Source organism: Lissotriton vulgaris, chromosome 10, assembly GCF_964263255.1.
Source record: "Lissotriton vulgaris chromosome 10, aLisVul1.2, whole genome shotgun sequence".
Lineage (NCBI taxonomy): Eukaryota > Metazoa > Chordata > Amphibia > Caudata > Salamandridae > Lissotriton > Lissotriton vulgaris.
In genome coordinates, this window is record NC_141698.1 from 1151600315 (window position 1) to 1151616452 (window position 16138).

General features: G+C 47.9%; 1 protein-coding gene across 1 annotated transcript in view; it reads left to right on the forward strand.

Annotated features, from left to right (window-relative positions):
• The first annotated feature begins 1756 nt into the window (after window positions 1-1756).
• LOC147689499 (vomeronasal type-2 receptor 26-like) overlaps window positions 1757-16138 on the forward strand; it is a 571238-nt gene continuing 556856 nt past the window's right edge. The window contains exon 1 of the mRNA XM_086939934.1: window positions 1757-1782. Within this exon, the coding sequence (XP_086796060.1) occupies window positions 1757-1782 (26 nt within the window). The remainder of the gene's footprint in view (window positions 1783-16138) is intronic.

The window sequence follows — 16138 nt, forward strand, 5'->3', positions numbered from 1 at the left end:
CTAATGGAAGGGTTGGGGCTAATGCAGGTGGTCAATGGGCCTACTCATAAAGCAGGCCATACCTTGGACGGGATCTTTACGAGTCACCCAGACTTGCAATTCTCCCGGTCAGAGCCCGTAGTCTGGTCAGACCATGCTGTGGTATGTTTTAGTATTCAAGGCGCGGTAGTACATAGGGAAAGACGGAATAAGAAGGAAGTTAAGGTTAGCAGAGCCTGGACCAAAATAGATGGGACTGCCTTGGAGGAACTGCTGGCATCCTCCATGGTGCCTCTGCCTGCAGGAACAGAGGAAGCCTCCACTACTTATGCCAACTGGATCGGCCAGGCCTGCACTATACTGGCTCCACCTAAAAGCTGGCTTCCCACTCGTACGGTTCCATCAGCCCCCAGGTTTACAGAGGAACTCAGGGAGCTAAAGTGCGAGTGCAAAAAGCTAGAACGAGTCTGGCGCAAAAACTGCAATGAGGCCGAGAAGAAGACATACCGAGCCAGTCAGGGAAAATATAAAGGGAGAATAAGACAACTTAAGGAAGCTTACTTTACAGATTGCATCCTTGGGGCTAAAAACTCGTCCAAGGAACTCTTTCACACGGTAGCAAGCCTGGCCACACCTAACTCAGCAGTTACGCCTCCAAGCCAGGCACTCTGTGAGAATTTAGCTCAGTTTTTTTCAAGCAAGGTGGAAAAGATTTTTGCATCTTTGGAAGCCCCGGTGGCACAGAGCCTGCAGGCATCCAGATCTAGGAGCCGGACGGCAGCCACCCAGGGCACTAAATTGCTAGGCTTTGTCCCAGTGGAAGGGGACGAGATCAAGAGACACTTGCTGACCTTAAAATCTGGCTCACCCTATGACCCCCGCTCAGTTACAGTCGCAAAGCTGGCAGTAACCCCCATAGCCAATGCCCTAGCAGGATTATCTAATCAGTTATTTGAGATGGGGGACTTCCCATTGAGCTGGAAGCGGCGTCCGTCAAGCCGCTATTAAAAAAGCCTAACTTGGACATCTTGGACCCCAACAATTATCGGCCAATTGCAAGACTTCCTTTGCCGGCCAAGATCATAGAAAGGATTATGAACATCCAGCTTAGCACACACCTAGGAACCACTCAGGGGCTAGACATCTCACATCATGGGTTTAGACCAGGCCACAGTACGGAGTCCGCCCTGATCAAGTCAAGAGAAGAGGTCAGGAAGGTGATGGACTCCGGAGGTCGGGCGGCCCTGGTTATGCTGGATCTGTCGGCGGCCTTTGATACGGTCCACCATACCATCTTGGTGGACCGGCTGGAGGAATGTGGGGTTCAGGGGAAGGCCTTTAAACATTTTGAGATCTTTTTTGACCAATAGGGTCCAGGTAGTCACGCTGGGGGACTTTGAGTCGAAACCCTTTCAACCACCTTGTGGGGTTCCTCCGGGTTCCTCACTTAGCCCTACCTTGTTTAATGTCTACGTCTCTACCCTGGCCCCAGTTATCCGCTCCCATGGGTTTGAACTCACATCTTACGCAGATGACACACAGATTGTGGTTTCACTGCTACCAGGGAGGGAGAATGACGTGGTCAGTAAGTTCCAGGAATGCATGAAGGCTGTGAGCAAATGGATGGCCGGAAATTGTCTAAAACTCAATTCGGCTAAAACCGAAGTGATATTGTTTGGCTCTACGGCCAATTTCTGGGGCCCGAGTTGGTGGCCAGAAGAGATGGGGACTCTTCCCACTCCAGGTAATAAGGTTAAGAACCTGGGGGTCATTATACATGACAGACTCTCCTATAGACCTCAGGTAAACGCCTTGGCCTCATCCATTCCCTGGACACTGAAAATCCTTTGGAAGGTTCTTACTTTTCTCCCAGGGGAATGTAAAAAAACAGTGGTGATGACCTTGGTGCTCTCACAATTGGATTACTGTAACAGTTTGCTCCTTGAAGCCCAGGAAGGAGTACTCAACAAGTTACAAATACTGCAGAATGCAGCAGCGCGCCTTCTTACAGGCTTGCCCAAGTTTGCGTCCATCTCTCACAAACTTGTGAAGTTACATTGGTTGCCAGTAAGGAAGCGGATCCTATTTAAAAGCATGTGTATTGTCTTTAAGGCGGTCCATGGTATAGGTCCAGCATTCCTGGGGCAATACTTTCACTGGTACAAACCAGGTAGACTATTGAGGTCAGCTACTCTGGGACTGATCAAGACCCCACTCATCAGGAAAGTGTGTTGGGGAGGCAGGAGTTTTAGCCGAGGGGCCGGCTGTGGCCTAGAATGCCCTTCCAGCGGCACTCCACTGTCCCCTGAGGTGATGATTTTTTCGGAGAAAGCTAGAAACATGGCTTTTTGTAAATTAACCCGGGGATTAGTGTCAGGAGTTATCAAGACAGCCCCAGGACACCGTACGGTAACAGTGCGCTTTACAAGTTTTAAAAATAAATAAATGCTATGGTGAGCAAAAAAACAATGGATATAGGCCCAGATCTCTGTACTGGGGTGAATGTATGACATTGTTCTGCATTCTGTCCATCAAATGTTGTTTTTCCATTTGTCATCATACCCTGAGTGGGACGGGTATGCCCAGACATGGTCCTGTGCTTCCATGCCGCTGAAGTCAAGCTATCATGGCTGAAGAGGAGTGAAATACTGAAACCGGTCCAAGGATGCTTGTTTCCAGTCCAGGGAGGACCAGGCCTGGTAGTTCGGGCTGGACTGCTACCATTGGGCACAGGGTCAAGGCTGATGTGCATATGGCTGTGTTCATACTGGAAAGGCACATGGAGCTAAAAAAACATGGATGTAAGCCCAAATCTGTGTACTGCGGTGAATGTATGACATTGTTCTGCATTCTGTCCACAAATTGTTGTTTTTGCATTTGTCACCCGAGTGGGAAGGGTATGCCCAGACGTGTGTCCTGTGCTCTCCATGCCACTGGTGTCAAGCTATCCTGGCTGGAGAGGGGTGAAACCCCGAAACCGGTCCTAGGATGCTTGCTTCAAGTTCAAGGAGGACCTGGACTGGCAGTTCAGGCTGAACTGTTCCCATTGGGCACAGAGTCAAAACTGATTTGCATATGGGTGGGTTCATACTGGAAAGGCACGGTGGGCAAAAACACTATGGATTTAGGCCCAGATCTGTGTACTGTGATAAATGTATGACATTGTTCTGCATTCTGTCCATCAATTATTGTTTTTGCATTTGTTAACCCGAGTTGGACGGGTATGCCCAGACATGGGTCCCGTGCTCTCCATGCCGCTGGAGTCAAGCTATCCGGGCTGAAGAGGGCGAAAACCTGAAACTGGTCCTAGGATGCTTGTTACCAGTACAGGGAGTACCTGGCCTGGCTTCGGGCTGGACTGTTCCCATTGGGCACAGGGTCAAGACTGATTTGCAGATGGCTGGGTTCATACTGGAATGGCATGGTGAGCAAAAAACAATGGATTGAGGCCCAGATCTGTGTACTGGGGTGAGTGTATGACATTGTTCTGGATTTTGTCCATCAATTGTTGTTTTTGAATTTGTCACCCTGAGTGGGACGGGTATGCCCAGACATGGGTCCAGTACTCTCCATGCAGCTGAAGTCAAGCTATCCTTTTGGAAGAGTGGTGAAACCCCGAAACTGGTCCTAGGATGCATGTTTCCAATCCAGGAAGGACCTGGCCTGGCAGCTCGGGTTGGACTGTTCACATTGGTCACAGGGTCACGACTGATTTGCATATCGTAAATTGTAAATCATACGTTATTATATAGCGCCTTATCACCGTAAGGTCTCAAGGCGCTTGGTTTGGGAACCCGTCCTGGTATTTCCCTGCGAGATTACCCCTACTGGGAATCCCCAAGGTGAAGACCAGGCATCCCATCACGGTGGGGCCGTAGTGGAGATTAAGCAAGCTATTGCCCAGAGTTGCAGAGTATGAACCCACGATTCGAGTAGGCACTGAGGCGAGAATTATCGAGTCCGTGGACATTATGAGCTCAAGACCCTGCTGCGTCGGGAATTGAACCCTGGTCCCGGGTCTGACCTCTGCATCAGGGTCTGCCTCCTCTAACCGGTGAGCCACACTTCTCCACCTAGCATATGGCTAGGTTTATACTGGAACTGTATGGTCAGCAAAAAACGATGGATTCAGGCCCAGTTCTGTGTACTGGGGTGAATGTACGACATTGATATGCATTATGTCCATCAATTGTTGTTTTTCCATTTGTCACCCTGAGTAGGACGGGTATGCCCAGAAGTGTCTCTTGTGCTCTCCATGCCTCTGGAGTCAAGCTATCCTGGCTGAAGAGGGGTGAAACCCCAAAACCGGTCCTAGGATGCTTGTGTCTAGTCCAGGTAGGACCTGACCTGGCCATTCAGGCTGGACTGCTCCCATTGGGCACATGGTCCAAACTGATTTGCATATGCCTGGGTTCATACTGGAAAGGCACGGTGAGCAAAAGAACGATGGATTTAGGTGCAGATCTTTGTACTTCGGTGAATGTATGTCATTGTTCTGCATTCTGTCCATCAATTGTTGTTTTTGCATTTGTCACCCTGAGTGGGACGGGTATGCCCAGACATGGGTGCCGTGCTCTCCATGTCGCTGGAGTAAAGCTATCCTGGCTGAAACGGGGTCAAACCCAGAAACCGGTTCTAGGATGCTTGTTTCCAGTCCATGGAGGACCTGGCTAGTCGGTTTGGGCTGCAGTTTTCCCATAGGGCACAGGTTTAAAACTGATTTGCATATGGCTGGTTTCAAACTTGATGGCATGGTGAGCAAAAAAATGATGGATTTAGGACCAGATCTGTGTACTGGGGTGAATGTATGACATTGTTCTGCATTCTGTCCATCAATTGTTGTTTTTGCATTTATCACTCTGAGTGTGACGGTTTGCCCAGACGTGAGTCCCCGGCTCTCCATGCTGTTGGAATCAAGGTATCCTGGCTGGAGATGGGTGAAACCCCAAAACCGTTCCTAGGATGATTGTTTCCAGTCCATGGAGGACCTGAACTGGCAGTTCAGGCTAAACTGTTCCGATTGGGCACAGAGTCAATAATGATTTGTATATGGCCCGGTTCATACTGGAATGGCATGGTGAGCAAAAAAAGATGGATTTAGGCTCAGATCTGTGTACTGGGGTGAATGTATCACATTGTCCTGCATTCTGTCCATCAATTGTTGTTTTTGCTTTTCTCACCCAGATTGGGACGGGTATGCCCAGACGTGGGTTCTGTTCTCTCCATGCCGCTAGAGTCAAGCTATCCTGGCTGAAGATGGTGAAACCCCGAAACCGGTCCTAGGATGCTTGTTTCCAGTCCAAGGAGGACCTGGCCTAGCAGTTCGGGTGTGGAGGAGCGTAGGAACTGCTTACTATAGTTACCTCCACTTTTTGCTGTCATTTCACTGTTTGTCGACTTTAATCTGGCTGGGGCCCTGATATCCAGGACCGAGCCTAACTGCTTCCTCTCTAAAATGTTTGCTAGTACTTTACGTACTTTCCAGTTTGGTTACTGGGGTACCCTTATGAGTCCCTAGTAAATGGTACCTTAGGTACCAAGTGCATAGGTACCCCAGAGGCCTACCAGGGGATGAATCATGTATTATGCCACCCCTGGGAAGCCTTCCAAAATGACACCACAGGAATTCTACTGCAGCCTGGAAAAGGTGCACTAAAGATTGTGGGCCTACACTCCACACAGTGTTCCGTGAGCCCGCTTCTTGCATTTCAGCTTGAGGCTCCTTCATGATCCCTGGTCCGTCGACTGGTGGGTCCCCACAAAGGCCATTCTGATTTTCCTTGGGCTTCCATGGTTGCTCAAGATGTGCCCTGACTTCCTACCAAGTGGTCAGCCCCTCGGACCTTGCTGGTCCACACTGAAGCATTTCTTTGATTCATGCGTGGGTTTCTGTTTCCAAAGCTTGTTGGGTACAGTCCTGAAACCAACACTGCAGCACTCGACATCCTTTGTGGGACAACTTGATTCCTGATCTTGGTTGTCGTCGATACCTCCTGGTCCTCGTGGCTGAAGAGTCAAACTTCACATTCTTCACCTGAAATCACCCGACACCCGACACCCTGGTCACACCTCACCAGTAATGCCTTCAAGGACAGGAACCAGTGGGTCCCTGCCAGATGTCAGTATGTTACAGGCATCCACGTATGACACACTCTCTGTTTTAGAATTAAGGGCTCTGTGTACTATGAGGAAATTGAAGACAGGCAAAAGTGCCAAAACCCAACGCCTCAGATAGGTACTACTGTTAGATGACCTCCAGAAGGCTTTAGAGCCTGAGGGGTTAGGCAGTGGGGATGGGGCAGCAGCAGAGGAAGGGACTGGAGGTACAAACCACCAGGGCTCAGACTCGGATGCTTACCAGGATGGTGCCAATCACCTTGACTTCAAGCCTGGTACAGCCAGGAGGTTGGTTATACATCTGAAGTTCGGGGGCTTCCTATTAACACTAGCCCATGATTTTTCCCTAGCAGGTCATCGGGGCCAAAATAGGATAAATTATAAATATCACCCACAATGCAGTGGTTTAGTTGAAAGGTTCAATAAAACCCCAAAGGGTTTGAGGGTCTCCAAGAAAATATTAGGCGTAGAAGGGACAACCTACTACCCTGCCTTTAATTTGCAAACAGGGAGGTTTCTCAGAAGGGGGTTGATTACAGCCCATTTAAACTTCTGTTTGGGCATCCTGTAAGAGGTCCATTGTGTCTGGTGAAGGAGGGATGGGAGTTACCTCTCAAACCCACTAAACAGGACATAGTAGACTATGTACTTGGTCTCCGTTCCAGGATGGCTGAATACATGAAAAATGCAACTAAAAACCTTGAGGCTAGGCAGGAATTACAGAAAGCTTGGCATGACCAACAGGCTGTACTGACTGTTTACCAGCAAGGACAGAAAGTGTGGGTGTTGGAGCCTGAGGCCTCAGCAAAAAGCATGGGTGTAAAATCCGTTCCGCTCGCGGAATTTGAGGATTTTCGGTAAATTTGCAATCCGCGAACTCTCGCGAATTTGCCGAAAATCCGCACGCAGCAGATTTTTTTGCTTGGTGATACAATATTGCGGCGCACGGCATTCACTTACCATCATTCAGCGTTTGCTGAGTTGTTTTTCCCGATATTTTGCGAGTGCTGCGCCATTTTGGATCTTGCTGCGGGATCCCACGGGAGTTTGGCGACCGCGATTACGTAATAGCGGCTTGCCACCTTGCACAGCACGCATCGCGAGAGTTCGAAATTGCGAACACGTAGATGCGGCAGGCAGCAACAATCTCGCACTCGCAAAATTACTAAATTTGCAATTCTGCACAAGAAATCCACCAGCAAGCAGCATAAACCTTCTGAAAATGATGATTTTTATCAGAATAACTCCTCAGGTTGACATTTGCCTGCACTTTTTTTTGCAAGGAGTCCATTTTGGGGGGGGGGAGAAAGGAAGGAAGTGCCCCACAGTCTCCAACTTCCTGTTCCTGTCCAGCAGGCTCCTCCCAGTGCTTTCTTCATGTGCTGGTCACTTTCATTCGGATCTTGACCTGGAAGGATTACTTTTTGTGGATGCTGCTGGATATTTGGATTTGAGGACTTTTTGACTTTCTTTGGATCACTTTTGGATTAGAAATTTCACAAGTAAGTTTGTTTGGGGCATTACAGTTGCTGCAAGTACAATTTTGGAATTTTCGATTTTTGGGCTGTTGTTGGGGCCTTTTGTCCCGGGGTAGTGAGTGGTGCATGGACTGAGTCTTTCAGTGGGATCTCTTTAATGTAACAAAAACACTATGGTAGGGGGGACCTGGGGGAAGTTTAAAGACCAAGCTCTGGATACAATCCCCAAAGAAGCTTATAAACAACAAAAGGTACCAGAGGGTCTCAAAAGATGTGCCCAAAAGTAATGAAATACAGTGGTCCATAGGATTAGGTTTTCACAAAAAACAAATACCCCTTAATTCTCTCTGATTGTACTTTTGGATAGGTACAGGCTTGTACCCTACCAACTCTTGCATTAGACCTCTCTGATGGTCTTTTAAATTTGTTTATATGTGAAATAAAATTTCAGGCCCGGCTGGGTACTGAAAACACGAGTCAATATAGTACTGATTGGAGTCTATATTTGCATTTGTGTTTTGTGAAAACCTAATCCTATGGACCACTGTTTTTCATAATAATTGACTGCCCAAGGTCCCTAGGTACTGATTGGGTCCCCCTTGTTTTTGTAAAATATACAAAAGTAATGAAAAGCCAACCCATCCCTGCCCTCTAAGAAGATGCGTCATAGAAGGCTCTCAACAGGATGAGGAAAATACCCATCAGTCACCATACGGATCCGCCCTTCATCATTTGGGATTTTATCCGTACCACCCGTCTGAGAAGATCGATGCCACAATCAGAGGTCAACCCGGTGGTAAGGGGGTTCCTCGAGAGGTGCAGGCAATGACAGTGTGGTCAACCACTCGATGTTATGAGTGGCTAAGAAAATGTGACTGGGGTGTGCAGTGCTGGAAAAAATGAGGGAGTGAGAAAACCAAGGGGAAAGTGTATTAAAATTGGTTTAGAGAGAGCACTTAACAAAAATAATTTATTCTATGTGTGCCTAACATACCAATGTTAAAAATGAGTGCAACCTAAGGCTGTCTGGTTATGTAGACAGCCTCAGGTAAATGTGGTCAACTAGTTTCTGCAATCACGGGACTATTGCGTCCTTGCATTCATCAGGACCAAAATACAATAAAAACTACTGCACCAAGTGAACTAAATGAAGTGAAGGGTGACACCAGGGTAACAGAAACAAGTGCACGTAGTCACCTGAATGCTCCTGGTGCCCTTACAGTCTGTGTTGATCACTATGGGAAGAGAACAAGGGTTAAGTATGGCTATCATTATACAATGGGCTGTCATGAAAGTCCTTATCATGTGGATCAAACATCACATCATATTCAGAATATTGATATACAGGCACTTCACAATAGTATAGCCCGATTTTTTAAATCATTTGGAAAGAAATTTCATAAGCCAAATGTCTTTCAGTCCTTACCTCGATCTGTAAGGTAGACTAGCCTCACCCCACCTGGCAGTGGCTCAGGGGAAGATGAAGCACCGCTCTAGAAAACAAGTAAATCACATGTCAAACACAGTATGCACAAACAGGGACAGCGCAAATCCAATTAATGATGACCGATCGTGAAAGGTAATGGTATCATGGAAAGACCGTGCCCAGCAGATAAAGCACCGCTCTGGAGAGCTTGTCTGACACAGTATGCACAGATAGGGACAATGTATTCCTTAGTAGCTGCTAGCTGGTAATAACCATGCCCAGCAGTCAAATCACCGCTTTAAAGAGCATGTCTGACACCTTATGCAGAGAAGGGGACAGTGTATTCCTAAGTGGTTGCTAGCCGGTAATGAATAAAACCACCTAGTAGTGAATGGATCAAGAACCTATCAAAGGAGGTGGTGTAGCGCCCCACGTGACTTTTCAACCAATGAGAGCGCGGCTTATATACAGCGCGCTTCTGACCCACCGGCACCTCCCCAGTCGGCCAGGACGCCGGCATTGGAGTACCGACGGACAGGTAAGGGGATTCCTCTCTCCCCGTGCGCTCCATAACGCGGCGCTTTCCGCACGGCAGTTCTCTCTCCTGCAACGGGGTACAGGCTCCGACACTGCTTGGCTCGGTTATTTTAATAACCTATCTCCATTCACTACTAGGTGGTTTTATTCATTACCGGCTAGCAACCACTTAGGAATACACTGTCCCCTTCTCTGCATAAGGTGTCAGACATGCTCTTTAAAGCGGTGATTTGACTACTGGGCATGGTCATTACCAGCTAGCAGCTACTAAGGAATACATTGTCCCTATCTGTGCATACTGTGTCAGACAAGCTCTCCAGAGCGGTGCTTTATCTGCTGGGCACGGTCTTTCCATGATACCATTACCTTTCACGATCGGTCATCATCAATTGGATTTGCGCTGTCCCTGTTTGTGCATACTGTTTTTGACATGTGATTTACGTGTTTTCTAGAGCGGTGCTTCATCTTCCCCTGAGCCACTGCCAGGTGGGGTGAGGCTAGTCTACCTTACAGATCGAGGTAAGGACTGAAAGACATTTGGCTTATGAAATTTCTTTCCAAATGATTTTAAAAATCGGGCTATACTATTGTGAAGTGCCTGTATATCAATATTCTGAATATGATGTGATGTTTGATCCACATGATAAGGACTTTCATGACAGCCCATTGTATAATGATAGCTATACTTAACCCTTGGTCTCTTCCCATAGTGATCAACACAGACTGTAAGGGCACCCGGAGCATTCAGGTGACTACGTGCACTTGTTTCTGTTACCCTGGTGTCACCCTTCACTTCATTTAGTTCACTTGGTGCAGTAGTTTTTATTGTATTTTGGTCCTGATGAATGCAAGGACGCAATAGTCCCGTGATTGCAGAAACTAGTCGACCACATTTACCTGAGGCTGTCTACATAACCAGACAGCCTTAGGTTGCACTCATTTTTAACATTGGTATGTTAGGCACACATAGAATAAATTATTTTTGTTAAGTGCTCTCTCTAAACCAATTTTAATACACTTTCCCCTTGGTTTTCTCACTCCCTCACTTTTACCAGCACTGCACACCCCAGTCACATTTTCTTAGCCACTCATAACATCGAGTGGTTGACCACACTGTCATTGCATGCACCTCTCGAGGAACCCCCTTACCACCGGGTTGACCTCTGATTGTGGCATCGATCTTCTCAGACGGGTGGTACGGATAAAATCCCAAATGATGAAGGGCGGATCCGTATGGTGACTGATGGGTATTTTCCTCATCCTGTTGAAAGCCTTCTGTGACGAATCTTCTTAGAGGGCAGGGATGGGTTGGCTTTTCATTACTTTTGGGCACATCTTTTGAGACCCTCTGGTACCTTTTGTTGTTTATAAATCTCTTTAATGTAAACATCATGGAGGGCATGGATGGCATGGGATTGTGGTGATTTTTGTGTGTTTTTCGATTTTTTAGGGTGTTGATGGGGACTGGCCATATGGGTGGGGGCCATTTTGAGTGCTGGTACAGGCAGGCCCTGGCCATGTGCTGGGGGGCAAGGGGCCATTTTGAATGCTGGCAGTGTTCTCAGGCCTGCACCCAGTCTGCCATGCTTTCATTCATTATGCCCACGGATAGTGAGTGGTTCATGGGCCTAGTCTTTTTGTGGGGTGTCTTGAATTTAAACATCATTGAGGGCATGGATGGCATGGGATTGTGCTGATTTTTGTGTGTTTTTCGATTTTTTGTGCTGCTGTTGGGGCCTTTTGCCCAGGGCTAGTGAGTGGTGCATGGGCCTAGTCTTTTTGTGGGGTGTCTTGAATTTAAACATCATTGAGGGCATGGATGGTATGGGATTGTGCTGATTTTTGTGTGTTTTTCGATTTTTTGGGCTGCTGTTGGGGCTTTTTGCCCAGGGCTAGTGAGCGGTGCATGGACTGAGCCTTTCTGTGGGGTCTCTTTAATGTAAACATCATGAATGGCATGGGATTGTGGTTTTTTTTGTCTGTTTTTCGATTTTTTGGGGTGTTGATGGGGACTGGCCATGTGGGTGGAGGCCATTTTGAGTGCTGGTACAGGCAGGCCCTGGCCATGTGCTGGGTGGCAAGGGGCCATTTTGAATGCAGGCAGTGTTCTCAGGCTTGCACCCATTTTGCCTAGCTTTCATCCATTATGCCCAGGGGTAGTGAGTGGTGCATGGGCCTAGTGTTTCTGTGGGGTGTCTTGAATTTAAACACCATTGAGGGCATTGATGGCATGGGATTGTGCTGATTTTTGTCTATTTTTCGATTTTATTTGGCTGCTGTTGGGGCCTTTTGCCCAGGGCTAGTGAGTGGTGCATGGGCCTAGTCTTTCTGTGGGGTGTCTTGAATTTAAACATCATTGAGGGCATGGATGGCATGGGATTGTGCTGCTTTTTGGGTGTGTTTCGATTTTTTTGGCTGCTGTTGGGGCCTTTTGCCCAGGGCTAGTGAGTGGTGCATGGGACTAGTCTTTCTGTGGGGTGTCTTGTATTTAAACATCATTGAGGGCATGGAAGGCATGGGATTGTGCTGATTTCTGTGTGTTTTCGACTTTTTTGGCTGCTGTTGGGGCCTTTTGCCCAGGGCTTGTGAGTGGTGCATGGGCCTAGTCTTTCTGTGGGGTGTCTTGAATTTAAACATCATTGAGGGCATGTATGGCATGGGATTGTGCTGATTTTTGTGTGTTTTTCGATTTTTTGGGCTGCTGTTGGGGCCTTTTGCCCAGGGCTAGTGAGTGGTGCATGGACTGAGTTTTTCTGTGGGGTCTCTTTAATGTAAACATCATGGATGGCATGGGATTGTGGTGATTTTTGTCTGTTTTTCGATTTTCTGGGGTGTTGATGGGGACTGGCCATGTGGGTGGGGGCCATTTTGAGTGCTGGTACCGGCAGGCCCTGGCCATGTGCTGGGTGCCAAGGGGCCATTTTGAATGCAGGCAGTGTTCTCAGGCCTGCACCCATTTTGCCTAGCTTTTATCCATTATGCCCAGGGGTAGTGAGTGGTGCATGGGCCTAGTCTTTCTGTGGGGTGTCTTGAATTTAAACATCATGGAGGGCATGGATGGCATGGGATTGTGCTGATTTTTATGTGTTTTTCGACTGTTTGGGGTGTATAACTGATGTTCCTCTGTCTTCCATTACTTTTAGGCGCACAAGAGAACCACCAGTGCCAGGAAGAAGTCCTGCAGCGGTGTGTGTGCAGCATAACGTCACGCGACGTCACGTCTGGCCACAGACAAGACAACTCTGCAACTCGTGCAACTGCGGCCTGCTGTTCTGACCTCTGAAGATGATGGCCCCAAAAAAAGTTCCCCGTAGCTCCTCTAGCAAGAAAGTTGCCAGTAAGGAGCAGAAGAAGCAAGTTACCAAGGAGACTGGTGTGCTGCCCACCACATTTTTGGGGAATAAAAAAAAAGTACGCCTGTAGCAGCAGCGGGATCTGCTGGGGACCAAGCTGGGAGCAGCACCCCCGCTCCATTGGGCTCAGTGCCACCACCACCACGCCAACTTAAGTCCAAGCCCTTGACTTGGAGGCAGCCAGTCTAGTTGTTCAATCACCATCGACCAGTGATGTTGGCTCATCGCAAGAAAGTAGCAGCAATGTCCCTCAATCAACACAGGTTGTTGTAACTCATCTGACGAGTGTTCAACAACCACAGCCGCAACAACAACCACATGTGCAAGCACAAGCCCAAGTACATGTGGAAGGAGAGGCAGCGCAAGGAGATGCGCAAGCAGAGGTGCATGGAGCGGCACAAGTGCCCAGAACAGTTTTTCCTCCCGAAGTAGGGGCACATCAGGAAATCGACAGTCAAGCCGAGGTATCATTTGAGGAAGCCACTCCTCCTGATCATTCATTGCCTTCCGCATCCCTAGCAAGGAAAAGATCAAGGATGGTGTCTACATCTTCTTCAAGCCCCCTTCCTTCTGTTGATATGGATCCAAATTGGAAAACACCACTGCCGTCTGAGAGTGAGGCACACCATGATCTGACAAAGGTAGCTAAGCGTAAAAGGAAGGTCCCCAAAAGTCTCGTACTTATGGAGTGTGATGATGACGCTGAACAAGAAGTGGCGTATACTCCTGCTGTTGAAGACTCTCACGACGACGACGCAGTCATCATAGACGTCACTGCCGCCCCAGCGGGCATGCAGCAAACAGACATTTTTACCCTAGCCCGAAAAGCTGCTGAGCGCGATGTTGTCGACGAGGAGGCAATGGGAACACCATCATTGGAGTTAACTAGTACACCACCACCTACCGCTTCCATATTTCTTTCTCACCAGAAAGGACCTCCATCCACCTCAACCTCAATTAGTGGTGGTGCAAGTACACAACGTAGTAAAGTTCGGGCAACACACATCCTCCACTTCATCTGGCAGCATGACCACCAGTATCGCCTCCTCCGCCCCCCACAGACATTTCAAGTCCGCAGTTTGGAACTTCTTTAGTGTTTGCCCAAAAAGGGAAAACATGGCCATTAGTAGCCTTTGTAAGGTTGAGTTAGTCATGGTAAGTTTGGTACCAACTATGATACCGGAGGCCAGAGAGGTCATCTTGAGAGACAGCACACTGTCCAATGGCATGCGCACCTAAAGGAGATCAAGGAAGCCCGAATTGGAAGTCAACAAACTGTATCCGTTGATGTTTCATCTGATGATGACGAGGAGGAAGAAGCGTCAAACACTTCACTTACACCCAGTACCCCTGTCAGCAGCACACCCCCTGTGAGCCACACTAAGAGTGTGGGAGAGAGTGAGACACCAATGCGAAAAAGTTGATCATCAAGCGTTACTGGGTCGAAGAAGTCATCATCATCCCGTAAAATGGTCCAGCCCACCATTAGAAGCATGTTGTTTTCAGAAGCGCCATTTGATCGCAACCACCCACTGACGCGTCTGTATAACACTAAGCTGGCTAAAATGCTAGCTCTGGATCTTCTCCCTTTTTCTTTTGAGGAAGGGGTTGGTTTTCTAGAATTAGTGGCAACGCTCAGCCCTAAATGGAAGGTTCCTAGCCAGTTCTATTTTGCCAGAGTTGCGGTTCCAGCGCTACATGAAGATGTGCTGGAGGTGATTGGGGCAGCTTTGCAGAAGAGTGCTGTTCACACTATACATCTGACAACAGACATGTGGACCAGTGGCGCAGGCACTGATTACATGTGCATCACTGCACACTGGGTCTCTTTTTCAGGGGTTAAAGCAAAGCTAAATGCAGGTGTTGACCCGGACAATGTTTTTAAAGCTGCTCGGAAACATGCAACACCAGCCATGTTTGGCATGGAGAAAAGTCATACAGGAGAAAACATTTTGAAGGAGTTTAACAGAAAGGTCTTTCAATGGCTGTCCCCAAAAAAACGCACGATTGGTTATGTTTCCATGGATAATGGCACCAATGTAGTTAAGGCCATGGATCTGGGTAAATATTTCAGAGTGCCGTGTTTGGCGCACTTTATAAACCTGGTTGTTAAAAAATTCTTGAGTGAAGAAAGTCCAGTGTGCGAGTTAGTGACCACCTGCCGAAGAATGTGCAACCATTTCAGCCATTCTTTTAAGGCCCGGAAGCATCTGAGGGGCCTGCTACATGAACGTCGAATGCCAGTGAAAACACTCATCCAGGAGGTGCCAACATGTTGGAACTCAACCTTCTACATGCTTGAGCGTCTGTATGAGCAGTTTACGGTACTCGTCAGTATTTCTTAACACTAGGTACCGCTCTGAAGGACCTGAGGCTAGATGCGGCGCAATGGGAGCTAGGTAAAAGCCTGACAGACATGCTTCGTCCTTTTGATGTCTTCACGCGTGCAGTCAGCAGGGAGGACTGTAATTTGCGAAAAGCTATCCCATTGTTGCGCATGCTAGAGCACTAACTGAAGGCGGTGTCTTATATGTTTCAAAAAGATGAAGAAAAGCACAAAGCTTTTGTTTTGGCGGAGAAATTATTACAGCGCCTACTTGGAGATGAACGTCTTCAAATGATCCATTCAGAACAGCATTACATTTGTGCTACTATTCTGGATCCATGCTACAAAAGGCACTGGAAGGCAGAGCATTCTTTGCTTTTGGTGAAAGACTCTGCACTTGTGGGGGTGTTCTACTTCTTTGAGGGTGAGTTGGCGGGTCTTGGGGCATTGCTGGGAAGGTCTAATAGCGGATAAAACTGGTTTGGACAAAATCAGACTTGAAAACGTTTTTGCCTTTTTGCTCATTATCATGTTTTCTGGGGCCTGTTTGGGGGGCTTCCTGGTGTTTATGGGTGGGTTTCAGGGTCTGGGAGCACTGCTGGGTATGGATACTTTTGATTGCAAGAGGTTTGAAGCAAATCCATGGTGGCAGAAGGGAGGTAGGCCCTAGCTGTAGAGCGCGCGCGGAGTGATTTTGGAAATTGCCCTGAAAATGACTAAGGGCCCGATGTAGGTAGGGCTTTACCGATCGGTATCGGCCGAAAATACCGATTTTTGGCCCTTACCGATCGGTAAACAGCCATCGAGATGTAGGGAACCAAAAACAGAACGAATCGGATAGAAAACCGATTCGGAATGAGTACCGAATGGGAAAGAATCCGATACGTACATACCGAAAATCGGATATGTAACGAATCGGAAA